This window comes from Plecotus auritus (genome assembly GCF_963455305.1).
Source record: "Plecotus auritus genome assembly, chromosome: 10".
Lineage (NCBI taxonomy): Eukaryota > Metazoa > Chordata > Mammalia > Chiroptera > Vespertilionidae > Plecotus > Plecotus auritus.
This window is the reverse complement of record NC_137785.1, coordinates 43846727-43873983: the sequence shown is the minus strand read 5'-3', so window position 1 is coordinate 43873983 and position 27257 is coordinate 43846727. Positions and strand designations below refer to the sequence as shown.

The 27257-nt window shown below is 40.9% G+C and overlaps 1 protein-coding gene across 1 annotated transcript in view; it reads left to right on the top strand.

The window, feature by feature from the left end:
- The window catches only part of PHLPP2 (PH domain and leucine rich repeat protein phosphatase 2), an 87587-nt gene that overhangs the window by 28876 nt on the left and 31454 nt on the right, over window positions 1–27257 (top strand). The window contains exons 3-4 of the mRNA XM_080643484.1: window positions 8214–8347; window positions 19038–19228. Of these exons, the coding sequence (XP_080499610.1) occupies window positions 8214–8347; window positions 19038–19228 (325 nt within the window). The remainder of the gene's footprint in view (window positions 1–8213; window positions 8348–19037; window positions 19229–27257) is intronic.

The following is a 27257-nucleotide window of genomic DNA, read 5'->3' as shown; positions in this document are numbered from 1 at the left end:
AGGTTATTTTTCCCATTGATTTCTTAGAGGGGAAGGGAGGGACGGAGGGAGAGAGAGAGAGAGATAGAGAGAAAGAGAGAAACATTGATGCTAGAGAGACACAGTGATTGGTTGCCTCCCATACTCACCGAGGCATGTGACCTTAACCAGAATCGAACCTGCGACCCTACAGACCTCGGCCAACACTCCAATCACTAAGCCAAACCGGCTAGGGCCGTGGTCGGCAAACTGAGGCTCGCGAGCCACATGCGGCTCTTTGGCCCCTTGAGTGTGGCTCTTCCACAAAATACCACGGCCTGGGCGAGTCTATTTTGAAGAAGTGGCGTTAGAAGAAGTTTAAGTTTAAAAAATTTGGCTCTCAAAAGAAATTTCAATCGTTGTACTGTTGATATTTGGCTCTGTTTGACTAATGAGTTTGCCGACCACTGGGCTAGGGCATTAACTAAAAATTCTTGTGAAGTGATACTTGGAATGAAATTTATTCCTCTCTTAATTGTGGATACTATTTAAAATAACTGTTGGTTACTATTGGCTAAGAACTATAAACCAGTGTTGATAGCATTACTGTATTAGTTGAGAAATAACCATATACATATATATTCAGATTCACAAGAACATAGTAACTACTAGAAACCTTAGAAGCAAACTAAAACGATTTCAGTAGTCTTACTGTCTTTCTTTAAAGCAAGTTAGAAGTATTTCAAATGCTGAGTGTTGCGATCCTTTCATTGCCAACATTACTCTCTCCTATACCTGTTTAACAGTACTACATATAATTTTCCTTTGATATGTGAGAGTTTTAACAAATAGCTAATTACCAGCCTGTTAAACTTTTGGAACTTTGAAACACAAAATGGATCTGTAAGCATATTACAACATTTCCCTCCCCCTTACTCTCTACTCTTTTAAGCAGATGAGTTTAATAAGTAAATGGAATTAGTTCCTCATTTTGCTTGTTTTTGCAGTTCTTGAAATATCTCTTGTTTACTCATTTATGCTAAATTAATAAGAGCAGATGTGGAGATCCTCTTGATTTTTTTTTCTCCCACCAGGGAAAATACTTTCTTTAGGTGGATATTATAATATAGAGAGGTTTCAATATCAGCAGAGCCTTTTTTAAAATTTTATTGAATTTATTGGGTGACATTGGTTAATAAAATTATAGGTTTCAGGTGTATAGTTCTATAATACATCAATCTACAGAGCCTCTTTAGGAAAGGAGATTTGATCATTTGAACATTAGAATTAGGATGTTTCCATTTCCCTGGGTTTTTCTAGAGAGAAGTTGAAAAATTGAACTAGTGAGATTTAACCTGAAAGTATTATTTCTTGGTCCTGAATATGTGATCATTATATGGAATTTTGATATTTAAATACATTAAACTCTGTATCCAAAAATAATAGCAGGGTTATATTAGGAAGATATCCTGGAAATGGAGTAGACGCTTGAGTTCTAAAGGACCCTAAAGATGAGCTGGTCCAATGTGATTCTTAAGGAGTCTCTTTTAAAATACTGGTGACAGATGGCTTCCTAGCTCTGTGAGCTATTCTGAGAGGCAGTCTGTTTCATTATTCTTCCTCGTTTTTAACCCGTTTACCGGTGCAACAACTTCTCATTCTTCCTAGTCCCATTCTTTGGAGCAATACAGAGCAAGTCTAATTCCTTTTGACACTGGAAGATATAGATAGCTCTTTACGCCCTTGGTCTCTGTCTTCAAGTTAATCCTTTGTCAGTTTCATATTACATGGCTAATAGACTTTTCCAGGAGACAGTTTATTAGAAGTCCCTCTTAAAATGCATCTTTCTTAGAAGAATTCTACCATTGTATGGCGAAAATGCCTACTACTGTCATAGCCCTTGGTGAATTTTTATTTTATCTGACTAAAGGTTAACTGTAACTGATGTGTTTATTCTGAAAAGATTATTTTTTGTTTCGATTAAATTCAACATTTATTGTCTTCATTGGCTTTTAGTTCTTTGGTCATTCTCCATGTAGTAGTTCCGAGTTTATAGAAAATAAAAGTCTGAACTGAGCAGTCAGGAGGGGCCAGGTGATAGTTTTATTTTATTTTAGCTTAGTTTAATTTTTTGTGCTCATCAGTATGATTTCCACTCCTCAATTATAATTTTTAAAAAAGTATATTTTTATTGATTTCAGAGAGTAAGAGAGAGGGAGAGAGAGAGATAGAAACATCAATGATGAGAGAGAATCATTGATTGGCTGCCTCCTGCACGCTCCCTGCTAGGTAGGGACTGAGCCCGCAACCTGGGCATGTGCCCTGACAGGGAATGCAACAGTGACCTGGTTCATAGGTCAACCCTTCAACCACTGAGCCACTGTGACTGGACTCCTCACTTTTCATTTTTTTTTTTTAAATATATTTTATTGATTTTTTACAGAGAGGAAAGGAGAGGGATAGAGAGCTAGAAACATCGATGAGAGAGAAACATCGATCAGCTGCCTCCTGCACACCCCCCACTGGGGATGTGCCCGCAACCAAGGCACATGCCCCCGACCGGAATCGAACCCGGGACCCTTCAGTCCGCAGGCTGACGCTCTATCCACTGAGCCAAACCGGTTTCGGCCTCACTTTTCATTTTGATGCATTTCTTTACCTTCAGCTTTGTAGCATTCATGTTATTTGTTACTTAAATCTTTTTTATTTTTATTTTTTTATTTTTTTAATAAATCTTTATTGTAAGATTATTACAGGTGTGCCTCTTTTTTCCCCCCATAGCTCCCCTCCATCTGATTCCCCACCCCACCCCATGCCCTTACCCCCCACCACTGTCTTCATCCATAGGTGTAAGCTTTTTGTCCAATCTCTTCCCACACCCCTCACACCCCCTCCCCCCTGAGAATTGTCAGTCCACTCCCTTTCTATGTCCCTGATTCTATTATATTCACCAGTCCATTCTGTTCTTCAGATTTTTTATTCACTTGATTTTTAGATTCACTTGTTGGTAGGTATGTATTTGATGTCATTTTGTTGTTCATAATTTTTATCTTTACCTTTTTCTTCTTCTTCCTCTTCTTAAAGAACACCCTTCAGCATTTCATGTAATCCTGGTTTGGTGGTGATGAACTCCTTTAGCTTTTTCTTGTCTGTGAAGCTCTTTATCTGACCTTCAACTCTGAATGATAGCTTTGCTGGGTAGAGTAATCTTGGTTGTAGGTTCTTGCTGTTCATCACTTTGAATATTTCTTGCCACTCCCTTCTGGCCTGCATAGTTTCTTTTGAGAAATCAGCTGACAGTCGTATGGGTGCTCCCTTGTAGGTAACTAACCGTTTTTCTCTTGCTGCTTTCAAGATTCTCTCTTTGTCTTTTGCCCTTGGCATTTTAATTATGATGTGTCTTGGTGTGGTCCTCTTTGGATTCCTCTTGTATGGGGTTCTGTGTGCTTCCTGAACTTGTAAATCTATTTCTTTCACCAGGTAGGGAAAGTTTTCTGTCATTATTTCTTCTAATAGGTTTTCAATATTTTGCTCTCTGTCTTCTTCTGGCACCCCAAAAATTAGGATGTTGGTACGCTTAAAGTTGTCCCAGAGGCTCCTTACACTATCTTCATCTTTTTGGATTCTTTTTTCTTCTTGTTTTTCTGGTTGGGTGTTTTTTGTTTCCTCATATTTCAGATCTTTGGCTTGATTCTTGGGGTACGTTGATCTACAGTTGAGTTTCTGTATATTCTTTATTTCAGACAGTGTATGCTTAATTTCTGACTGGTCCTTTTCCATTTTTTTGGCATTCTCATTAAGATCCTTAAAGGTCTCACTAAGTTCCTCAGCGGTTTTTTGAAGATTCTTGAGTAACCTTATAAATGTGGTTCTGAACTCTATGTCGTCCAGTAGTTTGCTTTCCTCCATTTCTTTTATTCGTGACATGTTTCTTTGTCTCCGCATTTTGGCTGCTTCCCTGTGTTGATGGAGTGGCTTTGTGTGGTAGGTGACCTATAGGGGCCAGTAGATCAGCCTCCCCAATCACCTGAGTTGGACGCCTTTGGTACATCCCTTTGTGGGCTGAGTGCAAAGTCTTGGTGTAGTTAAGCCTTGATTGCTGTTGGTACACTGGGAGGAATTGACCTCCAGGCCAGTTGGCTGTGAGGACCCGCTGTGTCTATAATGGAAGAACTGCTGCGCTGGAGACACTCTTAATGGTGCAGGACTTGTTTCAGTGGGGCTTTGGTGCTCACTGAGTCTGCCTCTTGAATGTGTCACTTATGGATGTGAGGAGTTGAAATCAGGTGTCTCACACTGACCACTGGTACACTGGCTTCTGGATCTCCAATGGGGTGCAGGTCAGCTACTGTCTGAGGCCACCCAGCAGGCGCTACAGCAAGAACTACAGTTTTCTCCTCTTTGCTTGGGGTTTGGAGGTTTTGGAGCTGTTTGACCTGGGCTGCAAGTTTGCTAGGTTAAGCTGCGATAGGGCAGGCCATTCATATGCTAAAGCCGCTGCTTGGAGCTTGGGTGGGTTTGTAGATTGTGCAGGGCGGGGTCTCAGGGCGTGACTAGGCTAGGGCGTGGCAAACAGCGATGGCTGCCAGTAAGCCGGCTCTGCGTCTCCAACCGTGTCCCGTGTCCCGGGCCCCAGCACAGAAAACAATTATTCCTGCCCTCAGCCCTGCAAGCAAGCCTCCCTCACTTTCCGACCCCACGGCAGACAGTCCAGCTTCTCCCCATAGGAGTTTGGGTCCCCCACGTCTCCCCAGAAACTGGAATTCAGAGTAATCGGGAGCTTATCTCCCTTCAGGTTGAAAACAGCAGCGCTCCCAGTCACCCGTCGCCAGCCCGTTTCGCGACTCCGTACCTCAGCTTTTCTGCGCTTGTGCACCCCTCAATGCTGTTTGCTCTTTCCTTCTAGTTGTAGAACTTCCACTCAGCCAGCTTTCCCGTGGTTCTGGGTGATAGACATTCTGTCTTTTAGTTGTAGTTTTGAAATTGTTGTGCGAGGCAGCAGTTTAGATGTTTACCTATGCCGCCATCTTGGATCCTCCTGTGTTACTTAAATCTTATTGGCAACAGTATTTTCTAGTTCTTTAACCACAAAACAGATGTCCTTCATATATTTTTGCCATGATTGGGAAGGTGTATTGTGTTGCTTCTAATTAATACAGTTCTTCAGTTTTCTAAACAGAATCCTTTTAAGACATAAAGACTAATGTTCTTCAAAACCTTTTGAGTATACATAGACTTTCCTATACCTGTTTTTTGTTTCTTTCAGGTGGGGAATGTTCTATTTTTATTCTAAGTAAAATTTGGTTCGAGTCCTAAGATTTTTTAAATATTAGTTGTTATATGCTATTGAACACTACTACATACAAGATATTTTTCTAAGTGCTGTACTTTACATATTATGTAATACTAGAGGCCCGGTGCACGAAATTCGTGCACGGGGGGGGGCGGTGTCCCTCAGCCCAGCCTGCACCCTCTCCAATCTGGGACCCCTCGAGGGATGTCCGACTGCCCGTTTAGGCCCACTGGGATTGGGCCTAAACGGGCAGTCGGACATCTCTCTCACAATCCAGGACTGCTGGCTCCCAACTGCTCGCCTGCTTGCCTTCCTGATTGCCCCTAACCACTTCTGCCTGCCAGCCTGATCACCCCCTAACTACTCCCCTGCCAGCCTGATTGATGCCTAACTGCTTCCCTGCCAGCCTGTTTGCCCCTAACTGCCTTCCCCTGCAGGCCTGGTACCCCCCAACTGCTCTCTCCTGCAGGCCTGGGTCCCCCCCAACTGTCCTTCCCTGCAGACCCAGTCACCCCCAACTTCCCTCCTCTGCCGGCCTGGTCACCCCTATCTGCCCTCCCCAGCAGGCTTGATGGCCCCAAACTGCCCTCCCTTGCAGGCCTGGTTCCTCCCAACTGCCCTCCCCTGCTGGCCATCTTGTGGTGGCCATCTTGTGTCCACATGGGGGCAGCCATCTTGTGTGTTGGAGTGATGGTCAATCTGCATATTACTCTTTTATTAGATAGGATAGAGGCCTGGTGCATGGGTGGGGGCCAGCTGGTTTGCCCTGAAGGGTGTCCCGGATCAGGGTGGGGGTTCCCTTGGGGCATGGGGCAGCTTGGGTGAGGGGCCTGTGGTGGTTTACAGGCCGGCCAGGCCCCCCCAGCAACCCAAGCAGAGGCCCTGGGATCTGGGATTTATTTATCTTCTACAATTGAAACTTTGTAGCCTGGAGTGGAGCTGAGCCTTCTGCTCGCTCCGTGGCAGCAGCCATTTCTGTTGGGATTTATGTATCTTCTATAATTGAAACTTTGTAGCATTGAGTGGAGGCCTGGCCCAGCAAGGGCAGGCGGAAAGCTAGGCTTCCTCCATTGCCAGGGAAACCCAAGCCTCCCTCCTGCTTTCTGTGGCTGCAGCCATCTTGGTTGGGGTTAATTTGCATATTCCCTCCTATTTGGCTGGTGGGCGTGGCTGGTGGGTGTAGCGGAGGTACGGTCAATTTACATATTACTTTTATTAGATAGGATCTTGTTGTAAGTAAATACATTTAATAACAACTGCATGAGTTAGGTACTGTTGTTATTCCCATTAGACTGATGAGGAATTTAAGACAATGAGGTTAAACAACTTGTCCAAGGGCATTAGTTAAGTGGCAGAACTGACTTTTGGAGCCTATACTCTTAGCCACTGTATTTCTAACTATTTGTTTTCTTATAAAAAAATTGTAAAGGAGTTGTCTTGTTTTTATTGCTGATGTAGCCCTGGCCATAAAAATATATATTGATCATTTTGTTTTTTAAATATTTTTAAGTATTTTAAGTCTGTGTGATTTAAAATATGCTGTGTCACCAGGAGCCACAAATGGTTACTCGACATTCTGATTTTATTTTAGCTTAAAGTTAGGATCATGCAGTATAATGATTTCTGGGGACTTAATTGGGCCATTTTATCCCTAATTTTTTTGGAAAAAGTGACTATGAAGCCAGTGGAAATGCATAGTACCTGGAAAATAGTAGGTAATCCAAAATCTGCAGCTCTAATTGTGTGTGCAGCTTATGTGAAATCAGATACGATCAAGTATAACCTTTTATATCTCACTAGAGGCCTGGTGCACGAAATTTGTGCATGGGGGTGTGTCCCTCAGCCTGGCCTGCACCCTCTCCAATCTGGGACATCCCTCACAATCCAGGACCACTGGCTCCTAACCACTCGCCTGCCTGCCTGCTTGATTGCCCCTAACTGCTTTTGCCTGCCAGCCTGATTGCCCCTAACCGTTCCCCTGCTGGCCTGATTGACGCCTAACTGCTCCCCTGCCGGCCCGATCACCCCCAACTGCCCTCCCCTGCCAGTTGCTCGCCCCCAACTGCCCTCCCCTGCCACGACCCACCTCCTCCACTTGAGGTGGCGGAGACACCGGGACCGGCCTCCTCTGTGCCACATGGAGCCGCGGGATCCCCAGGCCTTACTGTGTGGAGCAGCTGCTGGGCCCCGCCTCTGTTGTGCATGCGGCCATCTTGTGGCGGCCATCTTGTGCGCGAGATGCGCGAGGGTGCGAGGGTGCAAGGACCACCTAGGCTTTTATTAGTATAGATAATTTTGCCGCCTTTAAGTTTGGACCAGAGGTTCTTAATGGACCCTGTAGGGGTCCCTGAGACTCTTGGAAGAGGTCTGTGAGGTCAAAACTATTTCATAATAATATTAAGACATTGATTTTCTTTTTTACTTTCAGTCTCTCATGCATGTACAGAAGAGTTTTCTAGAGGGTAAATAACATGTTACCACAGCAGATTGAATTTAGAAGCAGATCTGAGAATCTAGCTGTTTTCTATTTAACTAACAGTTTACAAAAATGTGAAACAGTGCTGTTCTTTTCTCCAAAGTTGATTTATTTTGGAAAAGATATTTTTCAAAGAATATTACTTATGTTAACATCATTGGTTTACTGTCGCTTAAAAATGAATAAACAAACAAAAAATAATCAGGAAACGAATAAACAAAAGTTTGGAAATTCTTAATTTTAGTTTCTAATTCAGTAGATATCAATCCCCATGTAAACAGAAGCTCTTTGGGATCCTCAAAGACCACAGAGGGTTCCTGGGACCAAAACCCTCCAGCACCACTTACTTAGATTAGTTGTATCACATGATATTAAAGAAAATCTTGATATAGAATTGAACATCTAAAGCATAATAAAAGATTTAAAAAATGAGATGAAGCATTTTTATTAGTTACTAACTATTTTTCTTTTGAATTGTGCAAGCAGGAGATTGGAACCCACTGAGCGACCTCTTCAGATAGTTTATGATTACTTATCCAGGCTGGGCTATGACGACCCTGTGCGCATACAGGAGGAGGCCGCAAATCCCGACCTCGGCTGCATGCTTCGGTTTTATGGTGGTAAGAACTTACCAGTGGCTTTGTGAACATGCTAACTGCTTTTCAGTGGATCATTTATGCCTCTGTCTGTCTTCAGCTTTTAAAAAGAATTTCATTAAAGTCTGTTTTTAAGCCAATGAACTAATGTAGTTAAACGTCATAAACAACGGGTGGTGGTTAACGGAAGACTTAGAAGAATTAGCCAAAAATATCTTCTCTTTTTATTTTTGCTCTTTTAAACAAAAAGTGTTTTGCTGACTTAATAGAATTATTTTTTACCTTTGTCAGAATCTTGATGAAATCATGCTTTAATATAATTTGAATGAGTAAATTATATTTGGGCAAGAGTTTTAAAAACACATTATTTTTTAAAAGGCAATATATGTATTTACAAAAGGTAAACATATAGATAAAGTGTAATTGGCTATGTAGCAAATTGCCTCAAAGCTTAGTGACTTAAAATGATAATAAATATTTATTATCTCATAGTTTCTGTGGGTCAGAAATCAGGAGAGATTTAGCTGGATGGTTTTGGCGTGGGTCCCATGATATTGTAGTCACTCTGTTGGTTGAAGCTATGTTAACCTGAAGGCTTAAGTTGGGCTAGAAGAGTGGTCGGCAAACTGTGGCTTGCGAGCCACATGCGGCTTGCAAGCCGCGGTTTGCCGCTCTGTTGACTAATGAGTTTGCCAACCACTGGGCTAGAAGATTCAAATCTAACAAGGCTCACTCATATGGCTGTTGGTAGAAGGTCTCAGTTCCTTACCTGGAGAAGTTCTCTGGCTTTGCAAGAGATGTCAATTCCTCGCTCTTTGGACCTGTCTATGTAGGTCTGCCTAAGTGTCTTTATGACATGGTAGCTAGCTTCCGCCAGTGATGAGACACCCACACAGGCCTCCGTGATTTTTATGATCTGCCCTCATGAGCTATCATTATTTTACCACTTTCTGTTTATTGGAAGTGAGTACAAATATAGCCCACACTGTAGAGAAGGGAATCAGGCCTCACCGTTTGAAGAGAGGAGTATCAATTTTGAATATATCTTAAAACCATCACAAAAAGTTATGCTTTCCTGTCACCTTGCTTCTTCAAGAAGCTTTTGAATTCAGAGACAACTTACTGTTAACAGAAAGAAAGTTATTTTTGAAGTATTTTCTTTGAAGCAAATAGCTTAGTAATCAGCTTTAAATATTTCACGTGTAGTCTTTGGTGAATTCGTTTTGTTAGAATATAGTGTTAACAAGGCCAGGGTCAGGAGGGCCTAAATTCAAAATAGTTAATGTTGCTGTGGTTGCCAGATATAAAAGGTACCTGGTACTCCAAGCAGCCATTATATAAATGCTAGTTATCAGTCTCGCTGAAGAGGGAATGCTGGGGGAAAAGTAAGTGGAATGACGGGCTCAGTGCAAATTCATGATATAAAAAGTTGAAGATAACATATTTTACTAAAGATGAGTGGGTAGCATGATCAGTCATGGAGATTAAGAGAACACATTTATTAACTCCTTTCTTGTGTATGAGGAAATGCAGTCTAGAAGGGAAGGTGTGAGGTAGCATAACTCCCAGCTTGAGTTTTTCTTTCTGTACCATATTCTGTGCACACAATGTTTAAGACAGTTTCTTCCCAAAGAACATAAAAACAAACAAAAGAAGCCAGATACAAAGGAATCACGTTTCCATTCATTTAAAGTTCAAAAACAGGTATAACTTAGCTATATGGCTTAGAGATATGTGGCAGTTCTATCTGTCCATCGAACTCTGTTCTTTCCTTCTTCCATAATAATAGAGTTGTGGTTGGTCACATGACTTCCCAGTTACACCTCATTTCCCAACCTTTTTTGCAGTTGGGTATGCACATGTGGTTCAGTTTTCTTCACTGGTATGGGAGGAATTGTTGTGTGCCACTTCTATATCTGGTTTGTAAAGCTACCCATACATGCTTCTCAGTGCTCTTGTCCTCCTCTATGGGCTAGGATGCAATAATCACAGCAATATTGAAGTCATGTGCTGAGAATGGCAGAGCCACCATCGGCCTGAGATTCTTTTTTTTTTTTTTTAAATAAATCTTTATTGTTCAGATTATTAGAGATGTTCCTCTTTTTCCCCCCATAGCTCCCCTCCACCCGATTCCCTTCCCCCCCCACACACCTCATGCCCTTACCCCCCCGCCCCCCCCGCCACGGTCCTCATCCATAGGTGTAAGATTTTTGTCCAATCTCTTCCCGCATCCCTCACACCCCCTTCCCTCTGAGAGTTGTCAGTCCACTCCCTTTCTATGTCCCTGATTCTATTATATTCACCAGTCCATTCTGTTCTTCAGATTTTTTATTCACTTGATTTTTAGATTCACTTGTTGGTAGGTATGTATTTGATGTCACTTTGTTGTTCATAATTTTTCTCTTTACTTTTTTCTTCTTCCTCTTCTTAAAGAATACCCTTCAGCATTTCATATAATCCTGGTTTGGTGGTGATGAACTCCTTTAGCTTTTTCTTGTCTGTGAAGCTCTTTATCTGACCTTCAACTCTGAATGATAGCTTTGCTGGGTAGAGTAATCTTGGTTGTAGGTTCTTGCTGTTCATCACTTTGAATATTTCTTGCCACTCCTATCTGGCCTGCATAGTTTCTTTTGAGAAATCAGCTGACAGTCGTATGGGTACTCCCTTGTAGGTAATTAACTGTTTTTCTCTTGCTGCTTTTAATATTCTCTCTTTGTCTTTTGCCCTCGGCATTTTAATTATGAAGTGTCTTGGTGTGGTCCTCTTTGGATACCTCTTGTTTGGTGTTCTCTGCACTTCCTGGGCTTGTAAGTCTATTTCTTTCACCAGGTAGGGAAAGTTTTCTATCATTATTTCTTCTAATAGGTTTTCAATATTTTGCTTTCTTCTTCTGGCACCCTCATAATTTGGATGTTGGTATGCTTGAAGTTGTCCCAGAGGCTCCTTACACTATCTTCATCTTTTTGGATTCTTTTTTCTTTTTGTTTTTCTGGTTGGGTGTTTTTTGCTTCCTCATATTTCAAATCTTTGGTTTGATTCTTGGGATCCTCTAGTCTACTGTTGAATTTCTGTATATTACTCTATTTCAGACAGTGTATGCTTAATTTCTGACTGGTCCTTTTCTATTTTTTTGGCATTCTCATTAAGATCCTTGAAGGTCTCACTAAGTTTCTTGGAGGTTTCTAGAAGATTCTTGAGTAACCTTATAACTGTGGTTTTGAACTCTATATCCAGTAGTTTGCTTTCCTCCATTTCTTTAATTCGTGACATGTTTCTTTGTCTCCGCATTTTGGCTGCTTCCCTGTGTTGATGGAGTGGCTTTGTGTGGTAGGTGACCTATAGGGCCCAGTGGTTCAGCCTCCCCAATCACCTGAGTTGGACAATCTTGGTACACCCCTTTGTGGGCTGAGTGCACAGTCTTGTTGTAGTTAAGCCTTGATTGCTGTTGATATCACTGGGAGGAATTGACCTCCAGGCCAATTGGCTGTGAGGACCCGCTGTGTCTATAATGGAACAACTGCTGTGCTGGAGACACCCTTATGGGGCAGGACTTGCTTCAGTGGGGCTTTGGTGCTCACTGAGTCTGCCCCCTGAGTGTGTCACTTATGGATGTGAGGAGTTGAAATTTGGTATTGTCTTACACTGACCACTAGGTACACTGTCTCCTGGATCTCCCAGGAGGTGCAAGTCAGCTACTGCCTGAGGCCACCCAACAGGAGCTACAGGGGGATCTGCAGATTTCTCCTCTTTGTTTTGGGTTTGGAAGTTTTGGAGCTGTCTGACCCAGCTGCAGTTTGTTAAGTTAAGCTGCGGAAGGGCAGGCCATTCATATGCAAAAACTGCTGCACACACTTTGGGTGGGTTTGTAAATTCGGCAGGGCGGGGTCTCAGGGAATGACCAGGGTGTAGCAAACAGCGATGGCTGCCAGTCAGCCATCTCTGTGTCTCTGCGTCTCCACGCCCCGCGCCCCAGCGCAGAAAACAATGATTCTTGTGAGCACCTCTGCAAGAAAGCCACCCTCACTTTCCGATCTGATGCCAGACAATCCAGCTTCTCCCTGTAGGAGTCTGGGTCCCCAGAGTCTCGCTGGAAACTGGAGTTCAGAGCAGTAGGGAGCTTGTATCTCCTTCCCGATAGAAAAAAACAGTGCACCCAGTCACCAGCCCGATTCGCGCGCCTCTGTACCTCTGCTTTTCCGCACCTCTGCACGTCCTACCTGGTCTCAATGCGCTTTTTTCTTTCCTTCTAGTTGTAGAACTTCTACTCAGCCAGCTTTCCTGTGGTTCTGGGTGATAGTCGTTTTGTCCTTTAGTTGTAGTTTTGGTGTGGTTGTGAGAGGCAGCACATACAGGTGTATACCCTGTGCCGCCATCTTGGTTTCCAGCCTGAGATTCTTAACAATATTGACCCCTGATAACACAATTCTCCCCTAACAGAGAATTAAATATTTGTTGTGTTTAAGCCATTATATTCTTTGTGTTACATTAGTTTAACATGCTATAACTATAATATAATAAATTTACATAAATGGTAAAAATTTAAAGAAAGCAAGGAAATTATTATTATAAAAGTCATGAGAGTGGCTGACCTCTAGAGTGGAAGGAGGAGGATGTGATTCCAAGTAGAATTATGAGTTAAAATATATATGTATTTTTAAATTTTAATAGAATATTCCTAAATTGCACAGGTGGGCAGTACCAGTGTACACTTTCATCAATAGAAGGACAGTATTCATTTTCTACACCTTTCTTTGCCAATATAAGGTATTATTGTTAAAGTTAATCTTTGCCTCAAATTGCAAAAACATTCTATCTCATGTTAATATTTTAAATTATAGAACTGATATATTAAAAAACATTTTACCACTCTTACATAATTATTTTTTATTGTACCCATATATTTTTTTCTTTAAAAATTTTTAGTTTTAAATATGCAATTAAAGTATTGATGTAGTCTTATTATCTTTAGTGTTTTAATTTCTTATAATCACCTCCCAAGCCCATTCACTACTTAATAGATAATCACTACTACCAATTTGGTATATACCTGTTCAGAATTTTCTAAAAATGTATTTTATTTACATAAATGTTATCATTTGGTACTAGAGGCCCAGTGCATGAAATTCGTGTACTCGGCGGGGGAGGGGGGTCCTTCAGCTTGGCCTGCACCCTCTCGCAGTCCGGGAGCCCTTGGGGGGTGTCCGACTGACGGCTTAGGCCTGCTCCCCACGGGAAGTGGGCCTAAGCCATCAGTCAGACATCCTTAGCGCTGCTGCGGAGGCGGGAGAGGCTCCTGCCACCACCGCTGCACTCGCCAGCTGTGAGCCCTGTTCAGGGCTTCTGGCTGGGCAGTGCTCCCCTTGTGGGAGCGCACTGACCACCAGGAGGCAGTTCCTGCATTGAGCGTCTGCTCCCTGGTGGTCAGTGCGCATCATAGCAACCTTTCGTTCCGCCATTCGGTCGATTTGCATATTAGCCTTTTATTATATAGATTGGTCTTTGTGATTTTTTCAGGCAATAATATGCTTTAGAGATTTTTCCTTAGCTGTCTTCTATATTCATTTCTTTAAATTTCATAGTATTGAATGTTGTATGTATTATAGGTTATGTAACCATTTCCCTAGTGATGGACATTTACATTATTTCCAGTTTTTTACTATTACATCATAGTAAAATTGCTTTTTTGTAGCACAGTTGCCTTTTTGTGCACCTGTGTTTCTTCAAGGTACATGAAATTATTAGGCCATAAGATAGTTGCAGTTAAAACATTGTTAGTACATCAGAACAAACCTATTTGCCATCGGTATGTCAAATTACACCTTTGCCCACAATATCTCTTTTTAATATTATTAGCATTTAAATTTTTTACTACTCTAATAAAAAATGGTCTCAGTGTTTTTTTAATTTTTATTTTCTCTGATTACTGGTATGTTTGACTGTTGTTTCATATTTTCATTGGATCTTTGGATTTCTTCTCCTTTTACCCATCTATACTTCTGTGCAAATTTCTGTTGTCTTTTTTATGTTGATGTAAAGGACTTATGTATATATTCTGAATATGCATCCATGTCTGAGGCAAACTTTTTTCCCAGCCTATAACTTGTCTTTTAATTTTGTTTATTGTGTGAAAATTTTAGTCTTTTTCTTTATGCATTTATATTCCTTCCCTATTCTATAATAGGTCATAAACATATTCTATATTTTTTTCAGTACTTTTATAGTTTTAAATATGAGGTAGGGATTTAACTTTCCTTTTTTTCTCTATGAATAGATTGCCAGTGTCCTAACATTTACACAATAATTCACCCTTTTCCTACTGATTTGAAATTTCACCTTATTATTATTAAACTAGAGGCACGGTGCATGGATTCGCACACCGGTGGGGTTCCTTGGCCTGGCCTACTTCCTCTTGCAATCTGGGACCCCTTGAGGGATGTCGGACTGCTGGTTTCAGCCGATTTCTGCAGGTCGGCACAAGGGAACCCACCGGTGCATGAACCCGTGCACCAGGTTTCGGCCCAATCCCTGCAGGCCAGGCTGAGGGACCCCACTGGTGCACAAATCTGTGCACTGGGCCTCTAGTATGCATATAAGATCTTTGGTCAATCTCTTCCCGCCCTCCCTTCATCCCCCCTTCTCTGAGATTCATCAGTCTGTTCCATGTTTCCATGCCTGTGCATTGAGCGTCTGCCCCCTGGTGGTCAGTGTGCATCATAGCTACCAGTCGAATGGTTGAACGGTCGATCGGAAATGTGGAACTAAAGCTGAGGAAATACAGATCTGGGAGTCAGGTACATATGGATGTTAAAGTTGTGGAAGTTAAGATATCTTGAAAAAATACTTATTAGGAAAGAAGGTGGCTTAAGACAGAACTTTCATTATAATAACCAATATTTGTTTTATACCCTTGTATGTGCTGAGCACTTTCTAAAGTGCTTAGTACTCTACAAACCTCCTTTCATATAATCCTTATACCCCTAAAAGTAGATGTTGTTATTTCAGAGAGGTTGTAACTTGCCCCAGTCAAATAGCATAGTTATTAGGAAGTAGGTAAATCTGTTTGGTTCCAGATTTCATTCTTTTAACTTCTAAGATACTCCACCATTTAGTTGTTGGAGAAAGAGTTTAGAGAAGTATGAGAAATCCATAAAATGTGAGAACTGGGAAGGACTAGGGATCATCTAATCCAACTCCTTTGTCTTAAACTTGGGAAAGTAAGACCTAAAGATATATGAAGACTGGTTTGGGATTATGAAACTAGATGGTGGAACTGCTTAGCCATCACTGCTTCTCATAGTTTTTTGCTGAAATACTTCAAAGAGCAGAATTTTTTTGTGTTGTATGGGGAGCCTGTTGCAAATTTGAAATTTGTTTTGAGGTTTCCTGTTTTATTCTTTAAATATTTCATTTTTACCCCCAACATATCAGCCAATATTTAATTATTTATCTTTTTATTTTGAGCTAGCTTTAGATTTTCAGAGCAGCTGGAAAGATAATACAGAGAGCTCCTGCACACCCTACCTTTCGCTTGTGAAGTTCTCACCTATTATTTATTTCTTATTGATTTTAAAGAGTGAGGAAGGGAAAGGAAGAGAGAGAGAGAAACATTAATGATAAGAGAGAATCATCGATTGGCTGCCTCCTGCGTGCTTCCTACTGGGGGTCTAGCCCAAAACCATGTGCTCTGACTGGGAATCAAACCAGCAACCTTTTGGTGCATGGGGCTATGTTCAACCAATTGAGCCATACCAGCCAGGGCTCATCTATTATTCAAATAATTTAAAAATATATATATATATTTTATTGATTTTCACAGAGAGGAAGGGAGAGGGAGAGATAGTTAGAAACATCGATGAGAGAGAAACATGGATCAGCTGCCTCCTGCACACCCCCCACTGGGGATGTTCCCATAACCAAGGTACATGCCCTTGACAGGAATTGAACCTGTGACCCTTCAGTCCGCAGGCCGACGCTCTATCCACTGAGCCAAACCAGTTTGTGCTCTTCAAATAATTTTTAAGCATTGTACTTTCTTCTCTCCCTCTGGTTCTATCCCTTAGTTCACTTTTCAGAGTTTTTGGCATGCTGTTTAGGATCACATTGACTCTTAGGTACTTCAAGTGTGAGCCCACTTCATCGACAACTATATAGGATCTGTTTTCCAGAGCTCCGTTCTGTTCACGATGTCCTGGTGCTTTAATCCGCCCTGTTGGGTACTTCCCACAATTGCATCCACATTCCAGGGCTCAGCGGCAGGAGACAGACAGTGCAATAGGTTTCACCCCCCTGAGAGTTTTTTTAGGTGCCCGTGTCCCCCACCATTGCAGCCATTCAGGGGGATGAGACTTGAGAAAATGAACAAAAGGGGGCATAACAAGAACAAAAATGAGGAATTTCCCCCACTTTCTCTGAGTGTTAGACCTCTTTCCCACTCCTCAAGGTAGAACTTGAGGGCTTCTCCTAGAGCTCTCTGTCCACACTGATGGCCACTTCTGGGTTTTGGGCTTTTCTTGAGTCCTGGCTGGAGGGTGTCAGAGGAAGAAAAAGTGGTAAGCTCACCACTGATTAGGTGGTATTTCACATTCTGTTCTTCCCTAACCTACCCGCTACTATTTAATTTTGGGGGTTTTCATATAGCTGCTGCATGTATTTTCTGTCCAGGATTTATAGGTGCATTCAGTGCGAGAGGCCCGGTGGAGTGTGCTTTCTCCATGTTATTAGAATCAGGAAGTACTTCATTTTCATATAGTGCAATTTAACACTTTTAAAAATTAGTTTCTAGAAGCTTTATTGTTTTGCCTTTCAATTTATATTCATAGTCTGTCTGGATGACTTCATTTTTTATTCTTATTTATTTTGAGTGTCATTATGATCTGGGCTTGTATATATTTATTTCAACTCACTACAGCCATTCTCTTCGAGGCTCAGCTTGTCCCATCTCGGCTAGCGGGCACTCTTTCCAGTAGGCTTCTACGTCCTTCCAACATGACTCCAGTAGCCTTTGATAGCATTCTGGATTTTCCATTAAGTTCTTACACAACAAAATGTCCTTAGCTATTCTTTTCATTGTCTGACTCAGAGTAGGAATAGAACATTTTTTAAGGACTTATGGTTCATTTTAATGAAAAATGATATTTAGATGTTATGCTATGGGCAGTGGAGATACTCATTGCTACAGGGTTGCCCTTAATTCTCTTTTTGGAAATGCTTTTTAAATTATAAAAGCAATCCATTTTCTCTAGAACATTTGAAAGTATAGATATATAAGGATATTAAAATTATCCCTTATTTTCCACTTAGAATTTTGGCTTTTGAGACTGGAAAACTAGTTTTTAAAATGAGAACTATCAGATATTCCAAATTCTTAATTGAACCTCCTCATTTTGTGTTTTTTTATTTTTATCACTTCCAGAAGATTGGAGACTTGAGGCACTCTGGATGTTTACAAACCCTCCAAAATTAATAATAAAACAGCTCGTTTATTGGAGGGATCACTTTGTAAATTATATAAATGACTACCCACTATGCTGTACACCTGATGCTAATATGAAATAATGTTGAATGTCAACTGTAACTGAAAAATAAAGAAGTATTAAAGATCTTATTTCTAAAATATTCAAATTGACTGAATTTAATTAATTCAAACATATTGAATTCAATGAGAAAAAAAAAACACCCCACCAGAATTGAATGTTCCCTTCTGAAAGTGGTGGTAGATAGATTTAGAAGTTTTCTCTGTAATAAAATATATGGAGAAATAAAACCAAGAAAAAAAAGAGACAAAGAATTATACATCAATTGCAACATCTGTTTCATGTAAACTTTAAAAGAGATTGATAAGCAATTTAGAAGCATGATAAACTATAATGAAGTCCCATTTTTATATTTAGTAGAACTTGGTAATAAATGATGCTGTTAACCAGATTGGGGAATATAAAAGCAATGTTAGGTTTGGGAAAAATAATGAGGTAAAAATCAAACAAACAACTTTATTGAGATGCTAGAGGCCGGGTACACGAAATTCGTGTATTGGGTGGGGGTTCCCCTCAGCCCGGCCTGTGCCCTCTCGCAGTCCGGGAGCCCTTGGGGGATGTCTAACTGCCAGGGAGGTGGGAGAAGCTCCCGCCACCACCGCTGCGCTCGCCAGCCATGAGCCTGGCTTCTGGCTGAGTGGCACTTCCCCCTGTGGGAATGCACTGACCACCAGGGGCAGCTTCTGCATTGAGTGTCTGCCCCCTGCTGGTCAGTGCGCATCATAGTGACCGGTCGTTTTGCCGTTTGGTCAATTTGCATATTAGCCTGTTATTATATAGGATAACTCATATATCATAAAATTCACCCTTTAAAAGTATACAGTTCAGTGCTTTTTAATTTTTTTCTTTAATCCTCACCCGTGGATATGTTTTTATTGATTTTTAGAGAGTGAGGAAGTGGGGGAGAGAGAGAGAAACATCAGTGAGAAAGAAAAACAATGATCAGTTGCCTCCCTTAGGCATTATGCTCTCTAAACCAAAATTCATAGTACTCCCATTATATAACTTCAGTGATGGATAACATTTTAGTACTAAGATCTTATTTTGTAATACTTACATTGCTTGGTTGCTTACATCTCTAAACAAGGTTGCTGAATGTTGACACATAATACTTCCTTTTTCCCTTTTAGTGTTCTTATTCTCCTTAAAATGTGGCTTCTGAAGTACTGTTTTCTTTTCAGAGAAACCATGCCAGATGGATCAGCTGGATCGGATCCTTCTCTCTGGCATCTATAATGTACGCAAGGGGAAGACCCAGCTGCATAAGTGGGCTGAACGCCTAGTTGTTCTCTGTGGTACCTGCCTCATCGTTTCCTCAGTGAAGGATTGTCAAACTGGAAAGATGCACATTTTGCCTCTGGTTGGGGGAAAGGTAAGACTCACAAAGATGAATTATTCTTCATTTGATTATCTTAGTTTTAAAAAATCATATATGCTTTTTATAGCTTTTTCATATCTTTTAAAAGAAAACAATATGAGCATTATTAATGCTTACCTCACAAAATTTGTCTTTAAGAGTTCTTAGGTTTAAATGAAAAAAACTGACTCAGGCTAATTTAAGCATCAAGCAGATTTATTTACATTATAGACTTTTTGGGAGGTCCAAAGGGTATCCATGCCCCAAGTTCTGTTGTGGAGTCCTTTGGAAGATACTCATGTCTCCACTGGTAGGCACTGGTAACACCAAGAGCAGGCAGAAGATTCTAACACTAGAAGCTGCTTTTGGAAAGTAGAAGTAGCTGCCATTAACCGTCACCAATATAGATTCTTTCAGTTTCTCCTCTCTCTCCTATTAGACTAAAGTTCAGACTGTGGAGTGGTCAAAAGTCTCCATCCAGCAGTCATGGAGACATGTCATTTTTTGCATCTGTACTAGAGAATTGCCCATCAAAGGCAATCTGAATTTAAGAGAGCCTCCAGACAAAACAGCTGTAAATTCATGCTGTGAAACATCCAATCTGCATGTCTACACAGCAGTGGAGATAAAATATGCATAATAAAAAGATAAATATATAAAAAGATATAGTTGGGCTTAAGAATATAGAATAAAAATTTAAGTGGTGAGTAGGTCTGAATCTGAGGACCCGCTGGGCTCTGGGTCTGAAAGGTTGTGGCCACCCAGGAGTTCAGCTGTTGTAAGTATTTGGGTCTAAAAGTGCTCTGCTCATGATGAGGGACCTGGCACCATCTTATTGCTTGAAGCCAGGAGGTGAGTAGTACTCTTTGTTCCTGAAAGAAAGATGGAAAAAACACACCAAGAACCAAAAAAACCAAAACTTCTGTTCACCAGTCACTGGAACCAAGGCTGATTTCTATCTATGGTCCAAAGAAGTAAGAGGACCCAGTTATATGGCTTGTGATCAGGAAATGACCAAGCTCCAACTGGCTTAATGAATGAATGTGTGTAATTCCCATATCATCCATGGGGCAGGAACCCAACACTACCAATATGAGACCTGGTTCTAGCCTTGAGGGGGCTGAAGGAATGAATGAAGAAGGTAAGTAATGTTTCTCCAAAGGGGGAGAAAATGAGTGAGGGCAAGGTTGGGGATTAGTGGGGAAGAAACATGAGACAGAGCAAGGAAGAAAAAAGAAACTTCTATTCAAGTAATTCTTGGCCATTCTCTCTCTTCCCTCATAATAGAACAGAATTTTGTTTAGGGTAGCAGTATGACCAAGATAAAAAAAACAAACAAACTATACCTCCCAACCTCCCTTGCAAGTAGTGGTGGCTAGTAGATATAAACAAAAGTTTCCAGGTGGGACTTTTGGGAAAACCCTTCAAAATGGGACAGACATGAATGGCTTGACCCTTTACCCTACTTTGTCTTCCCAGCACAGTCCCCCAGTGTTGGAGGTGGAGCAGTCATATGGTGATTGAGAATGGCAAGCATATGCGGAGTGTGATCATTTGGAAAGTAGAAAACATTTGGGTCTCTGGTAGCATTGTGGAGCTGCTGTACCAGTTATGGACTAACTCTGTATCTAAGCCACTGTTTTACAACTTAATATAATTAATTGATGTGCTGAAGAATTTCACAGATAAAAATATAAAAGAGCCCTTAAAGGAGGTGCTGGTATACATTAATAGGAGTTCCAGAGAAGAGAGTAGAGGAGAATGGAAAAGCAATAATGGTTGAAATTTTTCTGGAAGTAAAGACAAACTTGAGTGTTCAGATAAAAAATATATAGTGTACCAAGTAGGATAAATAAAAATAAATCTACACTTAGACACATTGCAGAACATGAAGGACAAAGAGCAAATAATAAAAGTTTCCAGAGAGAAAAAGATTACCTACAAAGAATTGACAAGCCAACAAATTGTGTAGAAGACTACACGATTGCTGAAAGAAAATAAATGTCAACCTGCGTTTTATAGCCAGCTGAGTTATCTTATGAGAGCTGAGGCAAAATAGGACATTTTCAGACAAAGACTAATAAGCTGACATTCTCACCGAAAGAACTACTGAAGGATGTACTTCTAAAAAACAACCCCCTCCTGAAGAAAAAAATGTAAAAGAAAAAAAATAGAACATCAAAGGAAAGTAAATTTAAAGGGAAGATATTTGATATAAGAAACAATAAATGCAGAAATGGATAAAATATGGTGGTAAATATATTTATTATACAAAATGTTTTAAACTTTTACATTTTAATTATGAAATTAAACTACTAGAGTGCAAACTACCCTGAGCAATATTCAGGATGTGGTGGTATGTTCCATAACAAAGTGTGATGCAATCTTGGGATAAGAGGATAGAAACAGCAAGTAGCTTTCATCGTTACTAGAAAAATTAAGTTTGCAGTTAAAAATTTTAAGGATGAATACTAAAAGTAGAGGGGGGAAAGAGACTATAAAATATCTGTCATGTTAAAAGAAGACAGGAAAAGAGTTGGAAAAAAAGCAAAATAAATTGCATGGTAAATTATCACAAGTTGTAATAGAAATAAATCCAAATATATCAGTAATCACAATAATTGCAAATATCAGATTGTTGTTATTTAAATCTTACTACTTGCTATTTAAAAGAGACACCTAAAACTTAGAAGGTTGAACATGAAATGATGTAAAAATTACACTAGTCAAATAGCAACCAAAATAAAGTTGCTATGGTTATAGTAACATATAAAACATTTACATGAATATCTATATATAGCAAAGGACTTGTATCCAGAATATATAAAGAATTTGAACAACACAGTAATAGACAAGTAACCTAGTAAAAAAACAGAGCTGAAGATTTGAACAGACCCTTTACAAAAAAGGAAAAACTGATGGCAGATAAACATATGAAAAGATTCTCATCATCATTGGTTATTAGAGAAATGCTGATTAAAATCACAGATACTACACTAGAATGACTAAAATAAAAAGACTGATGAATACCTAGTTTAACAAAGATGGGGAGCAACTGGGACACATACGTCATTGATTGGGATGCAGTCACTTTGAAAACCTTTTTTTTTTTTTTTTTTGGTTATTTGTTTCTTAGAAAGTTAAACACATGCTTATTAGATGACCTGCCAGTTCTTCTAGGTATTGGGAAATGAACATATATCTTTATAAAGACTTTAAGTGAATAATTGCTCGAAACTACAAGCCGCCCCAAATATTCATTGACTGGTGAATGAACATTTTGTATATCCATACAGTGGAATACTACTAAGCAATAAAAAGGAATGAACTACCAATACATGTAAGAACAAGGATGAAGCTCAAAAGCATTAATCTAAGTGAAAGAGCCCAGGTATAAAAAATTCTTTGTACTGTATGATGCCATTTGTATAATTCTAAAAAAGACAAGAAAACGATAATGATAGGAAACAAATGACTGGTTATCAGGTTATGGAGGGCAGGGGATTGACTGCAAAAGGGCACAGGGGAAATTTGGGAGGTGATGGGGTTATACAGTTATATTCATTTATAAGAACTTACCAAATTGTTCACTTGGAACCAGTGAGTTTTTTAAAAAATCTACAAATTTTATGTAAATTGTGCCTCAATAAAATTTACCTCCCAAAAAAGACTAATGCAGAATCATTACAGGGAAAAAGAGGGTCACTACAAATTGATGAGAGCAATATTTCACCATGAATATTTAATAATTCTGAAGTTGCACATTTTACAATGTAGTCTGAACATATATAATGCAAAAATTAACAATTACCCAGAGGAGTTGACAAGTTAACTTTTTTATTGTGTGTGAATCTTCACTTAAGGATTTTTTCCCGTTGCCTTTTTTTAAAGAGAGAGTCCTAGCTGGTTTGGCTCAGTGGATAGAGTGTTGGCCTGTGGACTGAAGGGTACCAGGTTTGATTCCAGTCAAGGGCACATGCCCAGGTTGCGGGCTCGATCCCCAGTGTGGGGCGTGCAGGAGGCAGCTGATCAGTGATTTTCTCTCATCGATGTTTCTGTCTCTCTCTCCCTCTCCCTTCCTCTCTGAAATCAATAAAAATACATTTTTAAAAAATAGAAAAAGAAAAAAGAGAGTGGCGGCGGGGAGAGAGAGAGAGAGAGAGAAACATCAGTGAGAGAGACACTTTGATTAGTTGCTTCCTGCATGCGACCCAATGAGCCGGGAATCAAACCTGCAACCCAGACACGTGCCCTTGACCAGGAATTGAACCCACAACCCTTCCATGCGTGGGCTCTCCTCTAACCACTCAAGACACACTGGCCAGGGCTGACAAGTTAACTTCTAGTGGGAGATTTACAAACCTTCTCAGTATTAGACATTGTATGACTGTATTTTTCTGTGTCAACATCCCATAGTGAATATTTAAAAGGGAAAATTACTGTAAAACAACCAATATCTGTTCTTCATTTCAATAAGATTCTTTATTTTGACACAGACTCATTCAACTGCAGTGTTCTATTACTAAGAAAAATGTTCATGTTGTGAGCATCACAATAGAAAGTTATAAATATTATTTAATTTTATTGGATCTTTTTAATATGGTTCTTTTTTGCTGAAACTATTTTGTTTCTGCCACTTGATTCAGTCTTTACTTGTCACCAGAAACCTAATGATTTATGAGTATCACTCGGAAATTTCCAGCCAACTTACTAAGATTTAGTAGCTATGATATACCAAAGCTAGATGTCAGACAAAGGTATAAATATAGTTATTATAAAAAGACTTCATCTTCATCAAAGCTATATAGGTTGGGCTTTTGGATTTGGAAATTTTTCTTTTTTTTTTATATATTTTATTGATATTTTTACAGAGAGGAAGGGAGAGGGATAGAAAGCTAGAAACATCGATGAGAGAGAAACATCGATCAGCTGCCTCCTGCACACCCCCCACTGGGGATGTGCCCACAGCCAAGGTACATGCCCTTGACCGGAATCAAACCTGGGACCTTTCAGTCCGCAGGCTGACGCTCTATCCGCTGAGCCAAACCGGTTTTGGCTGGAAATTTTTCTTTGAAGAAAGCTGTTGTGCCATGAATCCCTACTGCCATCCCAAATTGGATCGGGGAGGTTTGCCTCTTTCCTCAAGCTTGGTGAAAGAGGTTTCAACAGGACTCAAGAGAGCTTGATACAGGTCTCCTTCAGTAAAGGGGGCATAATGGGCTGGTGTCCTGACTTCTGACCAGGAAGTCTTGAGGATAAGAGATAGGCTACCTAACTGCTTTGGTGATAGCTCATGCATTGGGATCATTGTGTACTCCTTGGGTTTGTCAGTTTGTGACTCAGATGGGTTGAGAGAGAGCGAGAGTCATTGGTTGAGTGGGTGGATTCTTTTAGAACATTGGAGGGGCAAACAGGCTTTACCAGAGGACAGGCTGTAAATGGACCACCAGAATCCTTTGGGTCTGAGGAGGGAGTGGTCAGTTGCTGGAATAACATTCATTAGTCAGGTCAAGGGATCTGAGAGAAGCCATCATTGGTTGGGTTGAGGTTGGTGGGGATGATCCAAAGAACCCTCAGAAGGACCCATTGAAATCGGCTTTTAAATTCCCTTTAAAATCTGCTGGGCCCAGAGAGTGTGGGGTCAGGTTATGACTGCTAGCCTAGTCAGAACCTTTGGGCTTTTAGTTTCCCTGTCCTTCCTCCCTTTCCACTTCAACTCTGGAGGGAGTCAGAAATGGCATCTAGCACAGCACCTAGTAAATAAGGGAGGAGGTGAGTCCACAAAGCAGGCCGGGGTACCCCTTGCAGGCAGGCGGCTACCTCCAGTGTGCCCAGTGTTGGGGGAAAGGGTTGGAGCAGTCTAACATTTGAAGTGGAATCTTTGCCTCTTATCATATACTTGTATTTGCTGTTGCTGCTTCTCCCTCAGGTTTCCTCGCCTTGCTCCTTGCCCCCCTTAGGGTCTTTGTTCACAGGTTATTTCCTCAGTGAGTCCTTCCTTGATTTCCTACTCATGATTCAGATCACCCACCCTGTTCCCTCCAAGCCCTTACCCTGCTCTGTTTTTCTTCATATTGCTCATTATATATCATGTCATGCTGTATCATGTCACAGTTTTGGTGTTAGAGTGTTTGCTCCCTTTCAAATATAAACTCCATTGAGAGCAGGGAGGGGCTTTGTTGTTTTTTCCCCTGTTGTGTCTCCAGCACCCAGAATAACAGAATGTATTTATTCAACAAATACTTAATTATCAAATTCAGACTATTTTGTGATTTAAAGAATCATAAATAAATTTACTCATGATTATGCACTGAGTTCTACTCTTTCAGCATACTTGTTAAGTATCCATTTGCTTTTTATAAACAGTTTTATTGAGATATAATTAACATACCATACAATTCACCCATTTAAAGTTCTGGCCTGGTAGCTCAGCTGGTTAGAGCGTTGTCCTGAAACACCAAGGTTGTGGGTTTGACCCCTGTAAGGGCACACAAGAATCAAGCAATCTCTTGGCTGGTGTGGCTCAGTGATTGAGCATCAACCCATGAATCAGGAGGTCACAGTTCGTTTCCCCGTCAGGGTACATGCCCGGGTTATGGGCTCAATCCCCGGTAGGGGGCATGCAGGAATCAGTCAATCGATGATTCTCTCTCATCATTGATGTTTTGATCTCTCTCCCTCTCCCTTCCTCTCTGAAATCAATTAAAAAAATATAGCCTTAGCTGGTTTGGCTCAGTAGATAGAGTGTCGGCCTGCGCATTGAAGGATCCCGGGTTCGATTCTGGTCAAGGGCACATGCCTGGGTTGCAGGCTCAATCCCCAGTGAGGGTTGTGCAGGAGGCAGCTGATGAATGATTCTCTCTCACCATTGATGTTTCTATCTCATTCTCTCTCTCTCTTCCTCTCTGAAATCAATAAAAATACCAAAAAAAAAAGTATACGTCAATTATTAATAAACTAGAGGCCCGATGCACGAAATTCGTGCGGGGGGGGGGGGTTCCCTCTGAGCCCGGCCTGCAACGATGCCAGCATCCTGTGCCCTGGCCGGCCTCTGGTCAGAGGCCCACCTGTCCTTCCTCCGCAGGCCAGGGTGTGCGGGACACTGGGGCTCATTGCCAGGGTGACGCCACCCCAGCGTCCCACGCGCCCCGGCTGGCCTCTGGCCAGAGGCCCACCCACCTGTCTTCCTCACTCCATGGGGCGGGGTGCGCGGGACACTGGGGCTCGTCGCTGGGGTGACGCTGCCAGCGTCCAGTGCCCTGGCTGCTTTGGGCGCCACCATCTTTGTGACGGAGTGATGATTAATTTGCATATTACCCTTTTATTAGATAGGATAAATATATGTGTGTGTGTATATATACAGTATATATGTATATACACTGAGTGGCCAGATTATTATGATCTGAACGCATAATAATCTGGCCACTCAGTGTATATCCTATATAATAAAAGGCTAATATGCAAATTGTCCCCTCAACCAGGAGTTTGACCAGCAGGCAGGCCGGACAACCGCCCATGTCCCCTCCCCCTGGCCAGGCTGGCCAGACCCCACCCATGCATGAATTCATGCATCGGGCCTCCAATATATATATGTGTGTGTGTGTGTGTGTGTGTGTGTGTATGTGTGTATATATATATATATATATACACACATACACACACACACACACACACGCGCACACACACACATATATACACACATTGAGTGGCCAGATTATTATGCGTTCAGAGATCATCATAATCTGGCCACTCAGTATATGTATGAATCAACCAATAAAAGCATAACTAAGTGGAACAACAAATTGATGTCTCTGTCTCTCAAATCAATAAGTTAAAAATAATTAAAGTGTACAATTTAATGTCTTTTAATGTACTTGAGGAGTCATACAACCATGATCACAATCAATTTTAGACTGTTTTCATGACTTTGAAAAGGAAACCAACCCTCCTTAGCCATAAATTTCCCAGCCCTAGTCACCTACTAATCTCCTTCTGTCTCTACTGACATGCTGATTCTGGACACTTCAGATAAATGGAATCATAC